The sequence below is a fragment of the Ictidomys tridecemlineatus genome, chromosome 12 (assembly GCF_052094955.1).
Source record: "Ictidomys tridecemlineatus isolate mIctTri1 chromosome 12, mIctTri1.hap1, whole genome shotgun sequence".
NCBI classification, from domain to species: Eukaryota; Metazoa; Chordata; class Mammalia; order Rodentia; family Sciuridae; genus Ictidomys; species Ictidomys tridecemlineatus.
In genome coordinates, this window is record NC_135488.1 from 36,493,519 (window position 1) to 36,512,809 (window position 19,291).

The following is a 19,291-nucleotide window of genomic DNA, read 5'->3' on the forward strand; positions in this document are numbered from 1 at the left end:
AAGTAGAAGAAAAAAAACGCCACCAAGCGCGGTGGCCCACGACTGCAATCCCACTGGCTCAAGAGGCTGAGGCAGGAGGATCAGAAAGTTCAAAGCCAGCCTCAGCAAAAGCTAGCTGCTAAGCAACTCATTGAGACCCTCTCTCTAAATAAAATACAAAATCCATCTGGGGGTGTGGCTCAGTGGTCGAGTGGCCCTGAGTTCAATCTCCAGTACCAAAAAAAAACAAAAAACACGACTCCAATTATTCCCTTCTCCCTCCCTCCCTCCACAAGAGGTAACCACTTTCCCGACTTTCAGCCAGTCTCTTGCATTCTTTACAGTTTTGCTATTTATGTCTGATCTCTATTGCTCAGTTTTGAAAAAGTGAGTGGCATGCAAAATCCAGCTGTGCCAAGAGACACCAATACGTCCCATTAGACCTAGGATCCAAAGGAAGAGATGATGGCAAGGGAGAGTCTGCATGAGAGGCTGGCCTCAGCTGCCCTGATTCTGTGAGGACCGATCCAGGCTGCGAGAGGATGAGGCCACAGAGGGATCTCTGGAAGTTAGGTCATGGCAGTCCAGAACTGGTGGGGTTGTCGAACAGACCAGTACAGCTGTTTAAGAAGAGGCACATTGGGCTGGCACTGTGACACACATCTGTGTTCCCAGCAACTCAGGAGGCTGAGGCAGGAAGATCTCAAGTTTGAGGCCAGCCTCAGAAATTTAGAGAGGCCCTAAACAACTTATCGAGACTGTCTCAAAAGAAAAATATATAAAGGGCTGGAGATGTGGCTCAGTGGTAATGTGTCCCTGGATTCCAACCCCAGTATCAAAAAAACAAACAAAATCACAAACAAAAAACACACGTGGGTGATCCTTGTCTTTGAGTCTTGCATGACCCAAACTGTTTATTGTACTTATTCTGCTGTTGGGCTGAGTATAAATTCCAGACTAAAACCACTTTCCTTCACAGTTTTGAAGATATTGCTCTTTAGTCTTCTTGCTTCCAGGACTGTGACAGGGAAGTTTGATGTCATTTTTCTGATCCTGTGTATGTCCTATTTCTCTCTCTAGAAGTTTGTAGATACTCTGTTTGTCCTCAGTGTTCTGAAATCTTGCGATGATGCACCTGCCTGAGCACTATGGTTTGGATCTTAAATATCCCCCCAGAACTCACGTGCTGAAGGCTTGGTCCCCAGTGATTGGGTCACTGGGGTTTTGACCCGATCAAGGATGAAGCCTTTGGTGGGTTCATGGCCTAGTGGGCTCCTGGGAGGATATGGAGACCTCAGGAGTTGGGGTTCAGTGAGAAGCAGTCATAGTCACCAGGGGCACGGCCAGAAAGGCGGCATTTTGTCACCTCCCCCAGCCGCGCTTCTGCCTCCGCCTCTGGACCACCATGAGCTAAGCAACTCAAGTTCACCACCACTCCTGCAGTGAAGCTCTACCTCACCACAGGCAGGAAGGAACAGGAAGCCAAGGGACCACAGACTGGAACCTCTGAGGCAGTGAGCCAAACAAATCTTTTCTCCTTTTGGTTGATTTTCTCATGTAGTTTGTCACAGTGACAGTAAGCTAACTAACAAATTTGTTATGGGGTTTACTTTCAACCATGTGCTGGGCTTTCAGTCTTAATCTGAACACTCACGTCTTTCACTTGTGGGATACTTCTTTTGCCACGGGGAGGTGCCAGGGATTGAACTCAGGGGCACTCAACCACTGAGCCACATCCCAGCCCTATTTTGTATTGTATTTAGAGACAGGGCCTCACTAAGTTGCTTAGTACCTTGCTTTTGCTGAGGCTGGCTTTGAGATCCAAGATCCTCCTGCCTCCGCCACCCAAACTGCTGGGTTTATGGGCGAACACCACCACATCTGGCCTAAGAACTCTTTTTGATCTCTCATTTTATCTGGTCTAAATATATCTTATATGGTGTGTTAGCTTTCCGTCACTGTGACAGAATACCTGAGGTATAAGAGGAAAGTTTCAGTTGAAATGGATTGGCCCCATGGCTTTGAGCCTGGGGTGAGACTGGACATTGTGACAGGAGCTCATCTTTGTATCCAGGAAGCAAAGAGAGAGAAGAGGCGGCCAGGGTTCCAGTTTCAAGGGCACCCCTCCCCCAATGACCTAACTTCTCTCAAGTAGGCTCCACTTTTAAAGTACTTTGATAGTACCATAGGCTGGAGACCAAGCCTTTAACACTCAGGTCTTGACGGAGCATTTTTGATCCAAACTGTGGCACATAATTATACAAACCTTTCATATATTTGTTAAATGAATAAGTGATTGGGACAGACGCTTGTTAGAATCTGCTGTCTTTTGAATCCTCCCACAAGGAGAAGGTACAAGTGGTGCATCTGAGAGAATCCTTAATTGTGTTTCTAAGGGAGTTAGCCAGGCATGTTGGTGCATGCCTGAAATCCCAGCCACTTGGGAGGCTGGGGTAGGAGAACGCAAGTTCAAGGCTAGCTAGCAAGTTAGTGAGATCCTGACTCAAAATAAAGATTAAAAAGGACTGGGGATGTAGTGTAGTGGTAGAGCACCCTGGATTCTGAGAAACTGATATGACTCCATTTTTGAGAAACCAGCCTCTACCTCAGAGCAAAGCCTGTCCAAGGAAGGGGGCCTGACCCTTGTTCTTGGAAAAACCCACAGAGCTTTTCTAGGCACATTCCCACCCTGCTGAGTTGTTTGTAAATAACAGGAGAGATATGAGGCGCCAGGTGTCCCTGACTCAGTTAAGCTAGGTGAGGACCCATAGCAACCCCCTTACAACCACCAATCAGCATGAGACAGGGAAAATACCCGGGATGCCAGATGACCCCCCCAGTAGTTTATGGTGGTTGATAACACCCCTCGTGGCCTAAACCAATCAGTTCAAAGGAACCCCCCCTCTTGTACTAACCAATCACCCCTACCCAACTTGTTCCCGCCAGTGAATGTGCTAATCAATGTTAAGAGTTGTTGTTTGACTTTCCCATGGAATGGAATGATTTGCTGTGTGATGTTGTGACGCATAGAGTATCCCTCCAAAACCTGTAAAATCTCACTGGACAAAGGACCAGGACTCATTCCATGGGCCCGCTGCGTCAAGAACGGTTGTGAGTCCAGGCTTGAGCTTGCAATAAAGACTCTTGCGTGATTGCATTGGATTCGGTTCCTAGGGATCCCATGAATCTGGCATTACAGTTTAATCCTTAGTACTGAAAATATATATATATGTATGTGTGTGTGTGTGTGTGTGTATATATATATATATATATAATGAGAGGTAGGTAGTAGGTGTTGATATGCTATTCAGATTCTTAAGCAATAGTAGTGCATTCCATGTATAGGTAGCCTCTGTGTTAATTTTCTACCTCCACACAGCACTGAAAACAAGGCAGCAAATTTTTTATTTTCCCTTTATGTTCACAAGCAGGGACAATGTAAAAGTCTGTGTCCACACAAGTCTTGATTGCATAGCAGACTTCACAAAATGTTTGTTACCAGAACAGGATAAGTTTTTGATCTTGTGATAACAAGAAATCTATTTGCTAAAATCTTTTTTTTTTTCCCAAGCAGGCATGTGCTACCATGCCTAACAGTTTGCTGAAATCTTGCAGTTGTAGAAAGATTTTTTTTTGAACTTTGTTGTTTAAAGAAATGGTCGGTGGTGTTATTATCTGTGGTTGATTATTCTGCCTGGTTATCTTGATCTCTCACCCCTAAACCCAAACCCAAATATTTAAGATCTAAGGGTGTATTTGCTTGACTGATCCAATGTCTGCATCCTCTGAGGCTCTTAGCCTTGCTTCCCGCAAGTTCTCCCCAACAAACACACTGTACTAAAAAAAAAAAAAGGTGAGATCCCTACCCTACTCCAAATGCTCCCCACTCGTCTCATAGCTGTCACAGGTTCAGTTCATTCAAAACCAGTTGTTGCACACTGATTTTTGCCTTTGCCCTTAAAGATCTAAGAATTTTAGAGACAAACCAACAAACAGATAACCAAAACCCAGAAAGCAGGGCGATGCAGTACCATATTTAGTCACGTGAACACAGATGACAGATACATCCAGCCCAGGAGGGGTGGGTGAAAATCGTAGGAACCAGGCACTCTTCATACATAGGGCCACTGAATCTGAGCAATCACCTTAAACCCGGAGCTCTCTCCCGCTGTACCCGTGGGAGAGACGGACCACGATGGTTCAGGGGATGGATGGAGGCAGAGGGGGTTTTCTCTGCGGTGGGGGAGCAGAGCAGGCCGAGCCCAGGTTCCCAGTCCCAGCCTCTTCTTTCCTCTGCTCTGCCGGTAGGGCTTCTGGTGTCCTGGCCTTGCGGCCCGGGACACTCACTTTCAGATTGGCCAAATGAGGAAGTATTCCCTTTAGAGCAGGAACGACCCGCCGGGTAGGTGACCGCCCACTGGGCGGAACCTCCTTTTTTCAACCAGAAATGAAATTCGTGGTTGATGAAAACGTTCCTTGCCCACATAATTTACAGAAGCACTAATTGTTACCAAAAGGAGAAGAAAACCAATTTACTTCTAAGGCTGGCCTCGAACTTACGATCCTCCTGCCTTGGCCTCCCGGGTCGCTAGGATTACAGGCGAGCACCATCGCGCCCGATACCAATTTTTTTAAAAAGGAATTTATAACACGATAAAGAGAGCTTCGATGTGACCGCTCCCAGGACCGACGGCAGGATTGCATCCCTAGGAACGTCTGCGAACGTCCCAACGGTGCAAAAGAACTCTGCAATCCGTGCAAAGGAGTGGGACGCTGGCTCACATCCTCACGCACCCCGCTCGCCCCTTTTGGGGAGGTCCCGAGCGTCTGGCAACCAGATCCGGATCTTTGCGAACCTCCAACTGGCCCGCGTTGACTGACGAGTCCTGGAAGGGTGGGGGCGGTCCCGCGGCGGAGCGCCTGCAGGTGGAGCGAAGGGAGGGAGGGTGAAGGTGGTGGGGACTGCGGCGACAGAAGTAGATCTGGGGCGAAGGGCCCAGAAAGCTAGTGGGAAGGAGCCCTTCCCCTCTGCGCGGACCGCTAGGGCGCCGCCCAGCACGAACCCTCGCTGCGGTCCCGGGTAAACTTGGCGTCGAGGGCGCGTCTGTTTCTTTGGAAAACACTTTTTTTGTGCTACTGCAGCGAAGTCGCGCGAGGGCCCTGGGTACATAGCCCATTCAGAAGCTGGACCCTGAATGCTTATTTTTGTACGTGGAAAAAGGACCTACTGAGTGCTAAGCAGAAAGTTAAAAAAAAAAAGACTAAAAACTTTTAAAAAGTCACTTGCAATCAACCCCTCCACCCTCAGAATACCATTGAAACATTTTAGGACCCACCCTTCAAAGCTTTTTTAACCCAGGCATATAACGCGTGCACACAAATACACACACTAGATGGAGCATCTCCCTTCCTAACTTGCTTTCTTTCACACAGTAGGTTATCGCCTATATTCTAGGTTACGCCCTCTTTTCCCTGCCCTGTGCCTGAGGGCACCGATCCAGGAATTCTGCGTGGAGTGATTCCGTCTGGATTTGACTACTGAGAGGCTCAGCAGGGCATAGGAGTGGGCTTGAGAGAACCCATTCTCTTCCTGTGGTCCTAGGCAGGTGACGGGCGTTCTGGTCTTCCAACTGAAGAACACTTTTTCTTATTGTACACCCTGTCTAGGTAACTATGTTCTTCAAGTTCTGGTGATACATCACCCCCTCCCGCTTACACCCCAGCCCAGGTGAGTTCCCCACTGGATGACGTCAAGACATATGCCCACCCTGTTCAGTTTTCCCTAACCTTTGAAACTTTCATGTCTCTGATTAAACTCTCATCAATCACCTAGCTTGAGTATTCGTTCCAGGAGTCCTAACCCAAACCACTTGATTAAGGGTGATTTTTTTTTGGGGGGGGGTTACTGGGAATTGAACTTAGGGGCCCTCCACCACCGAGCCACATCCCCAGCCCTACTTTGTATTTTAATTAGAGTTAGGGTCTCACTGAGTTGCTGAGGACCTCGATAAATTGCTAAGGCTGACTTTGAACTTGCCATCCTCCTGCCTCAGCCTCTGGAGTTTCTGGGATTACAGGCTTGCATCCCGTTCCCAGTGCAAATTTCATTAAGTTCATTTGAACACTGGTGTTTCAATAGGGCACATTTCTGGAAATATGGCACAAACCACATCTAGAAGTGTTCCTCAAATTTCTAGTAGGCATTTATACAATACATGTGTTTTGCTGTTCTGGTGTGGTGGTGGCAGTAATCCTAGTGGCTCTGGAGGCTGAGGCAGGAGGATCACAAGTTCAACACCAGCCTCAGCAACCTGGCAGGCTGTAAGCAACTTAGCAAGACCCTGTGTCAAAATAAAAAATAAAAAGGGCTGGGGATATAGCTCAGTGGTTAAGCAGCTCTGGATTTAATCCAAGTACCAAAAGTAAAAATAATTTTCTGTGACAAATGTGTACATTTTGATATTTAAAAAGCCAAAGTCAGCTCACTTTTCCTATAAATGGCTGGAGAGTGAATGCTTTGATGTTTATAAGTCTGGGAGAGAAGAGGGATGACTCCTTTCCTCATTAAAGTTCAATGGCCTACGTGCCTCTAACAAAGGACAAGCAAACAAGAGAAAAGCATAAATTTAGTTAATCATACCTTTACGAGATATGGGAGCCTTAGAATAAAGATCCAAAGACACAGGTGGAAAATGTCCACTTTATTTTTATGCATAAATTCAATGAAGCAGTGCCTGATGTGTTGGCATTCCTACACATTCAACAAGAAGGATATCATTTACTAGTAACCAGCCAGGTGGGGAAACCTAGCAGAGCCTGTCTGTTCAGATTCTTCTTGGCTACTCAGTGGGAGACCTGCTATTGGACAAAGGTAGGTGAGGGAATTTCCTTATGGCCAGCTTGAGACAGAAAGACTAGAGAAAGTTAGAGTAAGCACTCCAAGTCTTATGGCTGACTTTAGAAACAGGACTCTGTAATTTCTATGGCTCAAGTTGGAAAAGAGGAATTCTGGTTTCTATGACTTGCTTTAGGGGAGAGAATGACGGATGAGGGATGAGACAGGAGAGGTTATAGAGACCTTGGTTTTAAGGCTGCTTCAGAGGTCTTTCAATGTCCATTAGCTCAAACTACTCAGCATATCAAAGTTCCATATTTTGGGACACTTTTTTTTCTGAGCCCCAATATAGACCAAGAGGCAGAATGAAGAATATTATGTAGGTATGTACATAATGAGAAGAGATTTGCACAATATTTTTATTATTAAAATTCAAAATACAATAATAAATTGAGCAATATTTTATCTGAGTTCTCCAAATAAGAACAGAAATCTCTTTTTTGGAAATATTATATCATTTAATTTTAGGTTTGATGTGTGTGTTTCCTGTCATCCAAACTGACTGTAAATGTTCATCTGCTAATACTGATCTATAATGAGATTTGATTAAGCTTTGAAAATGTCTTTTCATACAGATAGGTACTGCCAAGAACTTATTTGTTTTTCACATGCTGGAGATCAAACTCATGGCCTCACACATGCTAAGCAAGCACTTTACCTCAGAGCTACATCCTCAGCCCCCAAATTAATTAATTTATTAATTAATCCACAAGCATATGATTATGGTTTTCCACAAGCAATTAATTCAACATATTCATTGTTTGGATTTTTTTTTTTTTTTTGGTACCAGGGAACTTAACCACTGAGTTACATACCCAGCCCTCACCCCGCCTTTTTAAAGATGAACACAATATCTTTATTTTATTTATTTTTATGTGGTGCTGAAGATCGAACCCAGGGCCTTCCCAGGTGCAAGTCGAGCGCTCTACTGCTGAGCCACAACCCCAGCCTCCCCAACCCTTTTTAATTATATTTTTTGGGGTACAGGAGATTGAATTTAGGGTTACTCGGCCACTAAGCCACATCCCCAGCCCTATTTTGTATTTTATTTAGAGAGGAGACAGGTCTCACTGAGTTGCTTAGCACCTTGCTGTTGCAGAGACTGGCTTTGAACTTACGATCCTCCTGCCTCAGCCTTCTGAGCCTCTGGGATTTACAGGCATGCACCACTGAGCCCAGATCCTTTTTTATTTTTTATTTTGAAACAGCATCTCTCTAAGTTGTTTAGAGCCTCCCTAAGTTGCTGAGGCTGGTTCTGAACTTACACTGTATGTCTCAGCCTCCAAAATCGCTAGGATTATAGGCATGTACCACTGTACTCAGCTTGGCAAACATTTTATCATTCAAGTTTCTCTCCATATTTGCCCTTTAGTATGTCTTTGCACTGTGGATTAAACATTTCTAATTGAAAGTTAGATGAAAGCTCCTCAAACACACAGAGACGAATTTTGAAATATGGAACTGTCCTTTCTACTTCTACTGATTTCTAATAAACTGTGCAATTTGAGCTCAGAAAATGCATCTGCTGCAGTTAACTGGGAATGGAGATCTCACTTCTTGTTTGCCAACATTGGAAGTGTTTTAAGTTGCTTGCCAGTTTGATGTTGCTTGTGCATAAAACACACTTAGTTGTTGAAGTGACTTCATGGTAGTATGCTTTTCACACATAAGCACCATTTTGCCTTGTAATCTTAGGTTGAATTTATTAAGAACCAGTATCAGGTCTGCAAGAAAAACTAATTTCAAAGCCCTTTGGTGTTTGGTAACAGTGGTTGAGGGTAGTTCTTCTCATTTAGAAAACATTTAATCTCAGCCTAGAACTAAAAACACAAGACAAAACTAAATCAAAAAACAGGGCTGGGAGTACAACCCAGGAGTAGAGTGCTGGCCTAGCATGTGTGAGACCCTGCTTCAGTCCCCAGCGCCACCAGAAAATAAAACTTCAGCAATGCCAAACCACGGGATTGATGTGGCATAGAGTAAGTCCAGCTACTCTGCCTCACAGAACTGATGGTTTTCACCTCCTGAGTGTGAACAAAATTCACCATTAACATTAGTGCTTCACTGAACACATGGTGGATTCAGATAATTCCCACACAATGTCTGCTGATGAATAGCACAGGAATACCAGAGTAGGTTTTTGTTGTCGTTGTTTTGTTTTTCTTTGTACCAGGGATTGAACCCAGGGGTCTTAACCACTGAACCACATCCCTGACTAGTTTGGTCTTGCGCGCTCTCTCTCTCTCTCTCTCTCTCTCTCTATATATATATATATATATATATATATTTTTTTTTTTTTTTAATTTAGAGACAGGTGTCCCTAATATTTTAGGAGCTCATTAAGTTGCTGAGGCTGGCTTTGAACTTGTGATCCTCCTGCCTCAGCTTCATGAACCTCTGGGATTACAGGTGTCTGCCCAGTGCACTGTAGGTTTTAAATGCCTTACATTTTCACAATCTTTGTAAATTTTCCATCTAATCCTTTTTCTGCTCCACATAAATTTTCAGTTGCAACACATGCAGTAGGTTCCGCCTCAGGTCGTACTGAAGTGGTGTATTTTCAACCTCTTTGAAATATCCTAGCCTTAATCATTTCATCCACATTATTCGTGTCCAATTCTTTTTTTCTTTTAAAAATGTGTCAAATTGTTTTCCAGTGTGACTATGTTACTCCCAGGGTTTTAGATCTCTAGTTTTCCACATCCTTTCAACACTTGGTGTGGTCAGTCTTTTTTTAAATTTTATTTTATTGTGGTTTTTTTTTTTTGTTGTTCTTATTAGTTATCATGAAAGTAGAATGTATTTTGACATATTATACATATATGGAGTATAACTTCTCATTCTTCTGGTTGTACATGACGTAGAATTACATCGATCGTTTAATCATATATGCACATAGGAAAGCTATGTCTGATTAATTCTACTATTTTTTCCTATTCCCACCCCTCCCTTCCCTTCATTCTCCTTTGTCTAATCCACTGAACATCTATTCTTCTTTACCCACCCCATTGTGAGTCAGCATCTGCATATCAGAGAAAATATTAGGACTTTGGTTTTTTGGGGGGTTGGCTTATTTCACTTATCATGATAGTCTCTAGTTCCATCCATTTACCAGCAAATGCCATAATTTCTTTACAGCTGAGTAATATTTCATTGTGTAAATGTACCACATTTTCTTTATCCATTCATCTGGTGAAGGGCACCCTAGGTTGGTTCCCAAAGTTCAACTATTGCAAATTGAGCTGTTATAAACATTGATGTGGCTACATTATGTAGTATGCTGATTTTAAGTCCTTAGGTATAAACTGAGGAGTGGGATAACTGGGCATGTCTGATTCTTCATTAACTGAAAACTCTGTACAGTCTCCTGGAATAAGTAGCAACAATTGAGCAGTATCTATAACATCTTTTCACTAATCAAGAGCTTAGGAACATTATTAGCCTTCTGTTCTAAATTGATTTTTGATGTTCCAATATTATCTAGTATTTGAACAACTGTTCTCACTCAAAAAGACTTATAGTTTTCAAAAATTTTAGATTTTGCAGGCCAACAGAAACAAGGCTATTACACAGGGACTTTCTGGGCACCCTTTAATGTTCTTACTTTTTTTTTTTTTTGGTAGTATTGGGTACTGAGTCCAGGATGCACACAAGGGAAGCACTGTACCATGAACTACACCTCAACTCTGCACTTACTTTTTAAAATGATGCAAATAAATTTATTTGGGGGAAAACTACCATATTTCCTTGCTTAACAAGGGTAGATAGCCACCACAGTGAATGAAAGTGTTAGAATGACCATTGTCAAGGGTCACTCTCATGTGGCATGTGCGTACAATCACCCATCAGCACACATGAGTCCAAATTATTCTATTATCTCACTGAGTAAGCCAACAGTTGCTTCACGTCAGGCTAAAGAAGAAAAAAACACCAAAGAACAAGATAAGAAATCTCTGCTGCTAGAGGGCTTTTTTAAAAATTTAAGTATGATATTTAAGTGAATTAGTTTTCTAGCTTAGAATCATTAATTCGGTATAGCAGCCAACTTCATCTCTTCTCCCCTGCCCCTCTTTCCCCCCTGTATTGGGGATTGAACCCTGGGTGTTTTAACCATTGAGCTATATCCCCAGCCACTTTTTTTAATATTTATTTTTTTAGTTGTAATTGGTCACAATACCTTTGTTTTATTTATTATTATGTGGTGCTAAGGATCGAACCCAGGGCATGGCACACACCAGGCGAGCCCTCTACCCCTGAGCCAAACCCCAGCCCTCCTCAGCCATTTTTATCTTTTCTTTTAAGAGGTCTTGCTAAGTTGTTGAGGCTGGCCTCAAACTTGTGATCGATCCTTTTGCCTCAGCTTCCCAAGTCACTGGAATTAAGGTGTGCACTAGTATATCTGGCTGAACACACATTTTTAATTTTTTTTTTGATATTTTACTTTTTAGTTGTAGTTGGACATAATACCTTTATTTTATTTATTTTTATGTGGTGCTGAGGATCAAACCCAGGGCCTCACATGTGCTAGGCAAGCGTGATACTGCTGAGCCACAACCCCAGCCCGAACACACATTTTTTTTAAAAAAATATTTTTTAAATTGTCAATGGACCTTTACTTTATTAATTTATTTAAATGTGGTGCTGAGAATCAAACCCAGTGCCTCACACAAGGTAGGCAAACGCTCTACCACTGAGCCCCAGCCCCAGCCCACATTTTTAAACATGTTTTAAAAATTATTGTTATTGACACTATGAAATGTGTCATCCCAACACTGTCATGTCATAATTGCAAAGATAACAGAATTTCCACAGTACTGCTCAGTAATGACGTGTTAATCCATGCTTCAACATTCAAGTTTAGAAAAAAGTAAACTTTGGAACTTCAGTCATGTCAAACAGCAGGGTCTATCCTGATCCACAGTTGTTTTTTTTTTTTAAAGTTTTTTTTTTTTTTTTTTAAAGAGGGAGAGAGAGAGAATTTTTTAATATTCATTTTTCAGTTCTCGGCGGACACAACATCTTTGTTTGTATGTGGTGCTAAGGATTGAACCTGGGCTGCACGCATGCCAGGCAAACGCACTACTGCTTGAGTCACATCCCCAGCCCCTGATCCACAATTAGATAAGTCAGTAGTTCTGGAAATTCTATCCAAGTTGTGTGGAGGTTCCCTCTGCATTGCCCGGGATAACGAGACTTGGAACTTGACCTGTCTTTCAGCTGATTGGTTTCAGTTAGTATATAGTGGTCATCATTTCCTTTGCTCCTCAGACAGCTGACAAAGGACAGGAAGACTGAGGGTTTTTTCTGATACTCTGCAAATCCATTTAAGGAAATTCATCATGGATCCCCACCACACACACCCCTTTACTGGGTTTGCAAATCCAGGGCCTTGAGTATGCTGGGCAAGTGCTCTGTCACTACACAAGTCCCCAGCCCTGTTGCCCATGGAGGTTTCTTTTTTTCCTTTCTGTATGTAGGTATGTTTTTATGTATATATTTGTTTTTGGTACCAGGGATTGAACCCAAGGGCATTTAACCACTGAGCCACATCCTCCATCTTTAAAAAAAATTTTTTTTTTTAGTTGTGAATGGACACAGTACTTTCATTTTTATGTGGTGCTGAGGGTGGAACCTGGTGCCTTACTACTGCCAGGAAAGGGCTGTACCCCTAAGCCACAACCCCAGCCCCCACCCCTGCCTTTTTTGAGACATTCTCCTGCTTCAGCCTCCTGATCCATTGTGATTACAGGTGTGGGCCACCTGGAGCAGCCTGTTGGCATTTCTTAATGAGTGATATAGCGTGTCCAAGCCTCCATACTTTATTACATTCTTTTATATAATTGTATCATCAGCAGAGCTGCCCCTAGGTTTAGGATTCTTTTTTCCTCTCTAGTGCTGGAGATTGAACCCAGGGCCTCACACATGCTAGGTAAATCCTCTGCAACTGAGCTACATCCCCTGTCCTTTTCCTTTTTATTTTGTTTCCTTGTTTTATTCGTGCATCATAGGTATACATGATGGTGTAATTTGTACTACCTACTGTTACATGCCTTCTCTCTCTCTCTCTCTCTCTCTCTCCTCTCCCAAGAGAGTATCTGGCTATGTTGCTGGCCTCAAACTTGTGATCCTCCTGCCTCAGTCTTCCAAGTATCTGGGATTACAGACGTGGGCCACTGCCCACGTGGGCTTGGTTTAGGCTTCCTCCTCCAAGATGGCTAGAGTGGCAAGCTTCAAAGTGCCTCTCACGAAAGGACCAGACCAGGGCTCTCTAGTCCTTCCTTGAGAGTCACTTTGAAAGAGAAAGGGGCTGGGGAAAGACACCTGCGCCTGGCGTGGGCTGGGAGTTGAAAACACCATCTCCCGTCCTGCTTTACTCAGAGCCTGGCCGGAGCGAGAATGGCTTTCCCCGTCAATCCGCAGCTTCGCCACCACCGTCCTCACCCCTAACTCCCAGCGAGTTACACTCCGGGAACTGAGCAGAGTGAGTCTGGCTGCGGACCGTCCAGTGCCCGCTGGCCACCTAGGGAGGCCAAGCGGCAGCGGGCGGCGCTGCAGACCCTCTGCTGTCCCCCAGCTGTCCGCCAGCTGTCCCCCAGCCCCTGGAGCCGGCCGACTGAGCTCGTGCGCCGGCGGAGATCCCCGGGCGCGGGCGCGGGCCTGGGCGGGGAGCAGCTCGCAGGGCTGGGCGGGGCGGAGCCGGCGGCGGGAGCGGCTGCGGCGGGCCGGCGCCCTCGGAGCCCGCTCGGCAGGGCTGGGCAGGGCTGGGGTGGCCCGCGCCCGCCGTGCGCAGACTCGCGGACGCTCGGACAGGCATGGTCAGTGCGCCGGGAGCGCGGAGCGGGACCTCTCCGGCATGTGGTCCGGGAGGTGAATCGGGAGCCCACACCCCGCCAGGAAGAAGGCAGCGGCGGTGGAGGCGCCCTGCCTCTTTAAGACCGTGTTCCTGCTGACACCGACGACGGTGAGCAACCTGGCCCCAGGTCCCGGCTGAAACCCAGGGAAGGGATGGGTCCTCCGTCTAGTTCCGAGAGGTCGATCATACAATTCTCTGGGCGTGGATTTGGAGAAGCCATCAATGGTCGGAGGGCTCCACTTTGGCTCAGAGCCCCCAGATAACCTGTAAGTTTTTCAGGGCTCCTGGAAAGGGTGGTGAGAAAAGCGAGGCCAAGTGCCCAAGGGAAGAGGGCCCCCGCACCTGGCTTCGGCGTCCTAGGCACCTGGGAGGCACAGATCTTCATGAATCTGGTAAGTCCCTTAGCTCTTGGGCTTGGGTGTTGGGTGGGAAGGCAGGGGAACCTACCCGGGCTGGCTGTCAGGGCCTTGAGCCTGTTTCCTGGACTGAGCAGTGGAGCTGCACTGATGGGGCATCTGGCAGCCCCTCTGGGGACCTCAGAGGGCACAGCAGCAAAGAGCTGGTAGCATTGGGTCTCCAGGTGCCCAGTGGGTCAAAGGGTGAGGCTGAGTGGTCAGATGATACAGGGTGAGCAGCAGGAGCATTGTGAAGTCACAGAGGAAGTGGGATGCTACAGCTGGGGCCTCAGGCTGCAGGAGGGAAGGTGTGGCCAGGCCGACTCAGGGCCCTCTGTCTGTGGAAGGGAGCCTCTAGGATCAGCAGGGCATCTCTGGTGCCCAAGGTGGACTGATGAGTAGTTGGGTGAGGCCACCCCACCACAAGGGTCCCCCTCCCCATCCTACATTGGAATGAAACAGTCCCTTGTCTGCCCACCGGAAGCCTAAATACCACCCCCATCATGTGGAAGGAAAGCAGCAGAGAGACTGAATGGCACATCCTGCTGTCCCCCTTTCTCCCAAACCTCTTCCCAGGCAGACCACCCTTGCTCTGTCCAAGCCTGGCTCTGTGAGCTTTCTGTTCCTCCTGAGTTGTTGACTTCCAGGATTTGGGGTTACCAGGGCTCTGGGGAGCATGCGCTGGAGAGAGATGCCTCTGGAAGATCATCACTGACTCCCATCCTCCCACTTCTCCAGATGCAGAGGCCTCCATGGCTGTGATAAGCCTGCTGTTCTTGGCAGTGATGTATATTGTACACCACCCCCTGATGGTCAGTGACCGCATGGACCTGGACACACTTGCCAGGAGTCGGCAGATGGAAAAGCGAATGAGCGAGGAGATGCGGCAGTTAGAGACAGAGTTTGAAGACAGAAAGCGAGCGGCCGAGCAGAAGCAGAGGGCAGAGAGCTTTTGGAGAGGAGATACGCCCAGTGATCAGTTAGTGCTGGGGAAGAAAACTGCGGGGTGGCCATTCCAGGCCAATGGCCAGGAGGGTCCTTGGGGCTGGCTGCTGGGGAACCTGTGGAATGCTGGCCTCTTTTGCCTTTTTCTCATCTTTGAGTTCCTGCGACAGAACATGCAGCATGAACCAGCCTTTGAGTCCAGCAGCGATGAGGAGGAGGAAGTGCGTGTTGTGCCTGTCACTTCTTACAACTGGCTCACCGACTTCCCCTCCCAGGATACCCTGGAATCCTTTTACAAACACTATATCCAAAATGCTATCCGGGACCTGCCATCCACCTGCGAGTTCGTGGAGAGCTTTGTGGATGATCTCATTGAGGCCTGTCGGGCACTCAGCCGCCGGGAGGCTCACCCACAGTTGGAGGACTGCCTGGGCATTGGGGCTGCCTTCGAGAAGTGGGGAACCCTCCATGAAACCCAGAAATTTGATATCCTTGTGCCCATCGTTCCCCCAGAGGGTACCATGTTTGTGCTGGAGATGAGGGATCCGGCGCTTGGCCGTCGCTGTGGCTGTGTATTGGTGGAGTCTGAATGTGTGTGCAAGCGTGAGAAGCTCCTGGGGGACGTGCTGTGCCTTGTCCACCACCACAAGGATCACTCAGTGGCCTTGGGAAAGTGTAGCAGTTCCATTAAGGCAACTCTCTGCACTGGCAGGCACCTGGATGTGTGCAAGACTGTGCAGTGGTTCCGGAACATGGTGGGCAATGCCTGGGCCCTGGTGGCCCATAAGTATGACTTTAAACTCAGTCTGCCACCGTCTACCACCTCCTGTAAGATCAGGCTGGATTACCGCTCAGGCCGCTTTCTGTCAATCAGCTTGATCTTGGGGGTGCAGCGGGAAGATACCTTGGTCTACCTGGTGAGTCAAGCCTCCGAGCAGGAGCAGCTCACCAGTGTGGACTGGCCAGAGTCCTTTGCAGCCTGTGAGCACTTGTTCTTGAAGCTGGTAGGGCGCTTTGCCCCTGAGAACACCTGTCACCTCAAGTGCCTACAGATTATTTTGAGTCTCCAGGACCACCAGAGCTTGCCCCCTGGGGCATCCCACCCCATCCTAACCCCCTACCACTTCAAAACGGCACTTATGCACCTGTTGCTGCGGCTGCCCCTGACAGACTGGCAGCAGAGCATGCTTTCTCAGAGGCTGCAGGACCTCCTCTGGTTCCTGGGCCGTGGCCTCCAGCAAAGGTCCCTCAATCATTTCCTCATTGGTAACAACTTCCTGCCCCTGACCATCCCCATCCCGAAAACGTTTCGGAACGCTGAGCCTGTCAATCTCTTCCAGCACCTGGTGCTGAACCCCATGGCGCACAAGCAGGCGGTGGAAGAGTTCCACAACCTTCTGACCCAGGTGAAAACGCTGCCCTGTGCCCCATTGGCTGGGGCACCTTAATGTAAAGGCTATTAAAAAAAAAAAAACACAAAAATGGAAGAAGGTATTTCTAATTCCTCAGGCTGCTAAAGAGTTTATCTTTCCACATATATCACTGGTGTATACGTAGGTGACCTTCACCTTGCCAGTGGGGGCTGTGGATAGAGTCCTGAGATAGATGCAGCCTGCAGGGTCTAATCTAGGGGGGGGCTGAGGTCTTCTCCTGACTTAGCTTTCATCATGACCCAAAGAAGGGCCAGGGAACTGGATGTTACAGGAGGATCTTGTAGCTAAGGAGCTGAGATCCTGTGAAGTTGTGTTTCTGTACCAACACTGGAAGCAAAGGAGAACCAGAGAATACCTCCATCCCAGCCTCCTCTTTTTGTGAATGGTTCCCACACGTTCCTTGTGAACTGGGTCCCTGTTGAACTAGTAGCTGGATTTCCCTCCCAGGGGACTCCACCTTATCCCAAATACTGTGATGGCAGCTTCTCATACTTTGCGATCTGATTTTTCAGACCTTTGCTGTGTTGAAAATATAATCAAAATGTTTTTTTCCATTTTCTTAATGAACCCTATTTTCATGACATTATAGTTTGTTTTGTGAACTGAGAGAAACTCCAGTACTGCCCAAATCATTTTAGCATTGACTCACAAATATTCAGTCAATGGTGACTTGTCCCATAACTGAGATAATGTATTTCCTATATTTTATTAAAGCGCCAACATTTTATGACCTTTCCTGGGCCTGGAAGCAACATTTTAAAACCGCTCCGGGACATTCTAAAGGCTGAGGGCAATCTTTCTGTAATTATCAATTACTTGTTTCTGAGGAGAAGCCACTTGTGTGTTCTATGCGAAGGTTTAGCTACCATGTGTAGCTGGAATTTTCTGGTCATGCCTTTGTGTTTTCATCAAAGATGACAAAGGGATTACTTGAAGTATGTTTGTGGTTTTGAAAAGGGGGATATCACAATCCAGGCCCACTGCCAGGGCTGGACAGGAAGGGACTGTGAAGCAGTTCAACTCCAACAGAATCCTGATTCTAAGAGATATGGTTGGTGTATTTTCCCCTCCTTTCAAAACCTTGAGCACCCTGAGGAGGGGCGTTAAGAAGTAGTGGTGGGTGTGGTTGTTGTGGAAGGTTAAGCTGTTCCTGCCCAGCACGGCCAGGGAAGATCTGTTGGGAAGAGTTTCTGGCCCCACATTCAACTTGGCCTTGGTGAGGGTGAGATGCCAGCTTTTAGGACTTGTGTTAAGACCTCCACACTTTCTTCCACTCCAGGAAAAATAAATTAAATATCCCAGAAACCAATATCAGTCAATATTTGGGACTCTTGCTGCACAGCAGAAGCTATTCTGCTTCCGTGTCACCTGCTGGCATCTGCCAGGTACAGGTTTCAAGGTAAGAAGCAGTGATGATTGATTCTGTCAGTGGGATCTTGGTATTTTTAAAACATCTGTATATTTTTTTTGTTGAGAAAAATCTTTGCTGGTGTTTTAGTTCCGAATCAATAAGGAGGCTATTTTCGGTATAAACTGAAATCTGCAATAATACATTCAGCAGATCAGCATTCTTACATGTCTGTTCCCAAGAAGTTCATGTTACTGACAGCTCCATCATATATCCTGGTATTTTTCAATGTACCTTAAACCAGTCTGCCCTGTGGTTTCCCAGTGGCATGGCCAGTAGCCAGGAAAGAGTAACTCAAATGGTAAGGAACATCTAGGTTATTAATTTTCATGGTGCCCAAACCAAAATATCAATGACATTAAAAGATATTAGTGGCTACAAACAATGTAAGCACTAGAAGTCTACCCAGGTAGAAAGAAGGTGCGATCTTTAGGTCTACATGGCTGTTTCTAGTCTAACAGGAGACAAGAAAAATATGAATTTATGAGTGGGCAGGCAATTACAAAGGGATCAGTCAGCAAAACTTGGGTGGGGCAGAAGGTACAAGAAAGAGTACATGAAACAAAAAAAACAAAAACAAGTAGTAATGAAAAGAACAGACCCGTAGTGCTCTGGGAATACTTTCACAATTAAAGGGGAAACCTCTGCAGATAGTTAGGAAGCTAAGCTTTATTCTGAAACAAAACCTGGCAAGCCCCAGGATACAACAGCATTTCTAGTTAATGGGACAGCTTGGCCCTGACCTAGTGGTCGGGGCACTGTTCTGCTTTACATCTGGTAATTCATTTAATCCTCACATTAGGACCCCACTAAGCAGGTCCTTTATCCCCTCTATTTTACATATGAGGAAACCGAGGCATGCAACTTTCCCAAGGTCACATAGCTCAGGAGGTGGCAGAGTCTTGAAAGTACCTGTCCTTACAAGCTTTCAGTGGTTTTGGAATGAAACAAGGTTTAGGGGTTAAAGTGATTTGAAAAGAAAAAAGTGCCATGTTAACTTTAAGATAAAGAGAGTTATAGTTCTGTTTGGAAATTCTAGAAGACAGAAATTGTTGATTCTTAGTCCAGTCTTAGGAGGTCAGGAGTTTCATTTGGCATACAAAAATTAAAGGCATTTGCAAAGAGGCCAAAATGAATGCTAAGCCATTTCTACTATATGTATATTCCAGTGCTTGATGGTTTAAATCAGGAACTACATTGTGATATAAGTCAGCTGCAGGATGGAAAGGCAGCACAAACTTCTTTTTAGTATGGGGGGATTGAACTCAGGGGCCCTCTACCCTGATTTACATCACTAGAGCTTTTTACTTTTTTTTATATTTTTTAGGTGTAGATGGACACAACACAATGCCTTTATTTAATTTATTTATTTTTAGAAAGAGT

General features: G+C 45.9%; 1 protein-coding gene across 3 annotated transcripts; it reads left to right on the plus strand.

Annotated features, from left to right (window-relative positions):
- Positions 1 to 13,548: 13,548 nt before the first annotated feature.
- On the plus strand, positions 13,549 to 17,805 carry Itpripl1 (ITPRIP like 1). Of its 3 annotated transcripts, none has more exons than XR_013428728.1 (3): positions 13,549 to 13,835; positions 14,007 to 14,119; positions 14,699 to 14,854. XR_013428728.1 is itself a non-coding variant. In XM_005339580.3 (3 exons), exon 3 carries the CDS (start codon positions 14,875 to 14,877, stop codon positions 16,513 to 16,515), a length of 1,641 nt encoding a protein of 546 aa, XP_005339637.1. In that variant the 5' UTR covers positions 13,558 to 13,835; positions 14,007 to 14,119; positions 14,861 to 14,874; the 3' UTR covers positions 16,516 to 17,805. The 3 variants fall into 3 exon arrangements, 2 of the variants coding, with proteins under 2 accessions (XP_005339637.1, XP_040126680.1); XM_005339580.3 differs by lacking the exon at positions 14,699 to 14,854 and adding an exon at positions 14,861 to 17,805 and having other exon boundaries at positions 13,558 to 13,835; XM_040270746.2 differs by lacking the exons at positions 14,007 to 14,119; positions 14,699 to 14,854 and adding an exon at positions 14,861 to 17,805 and having other exon boundaries at positions 13,558 to 13,835.
- Positions 17,806 to 19,291: the final 1,486 nt, after the last annotated feature.

Bases quoted from the DNA above. Each gene is read 5' to 3' on its own strand.
- Itpripl1 (XM_005339580.3), top strand. From the start codon at position 14,875: ATGGCTGTGATAAGCCTGCTGTTCTTGGCAGTGATGTATATTGTACAC.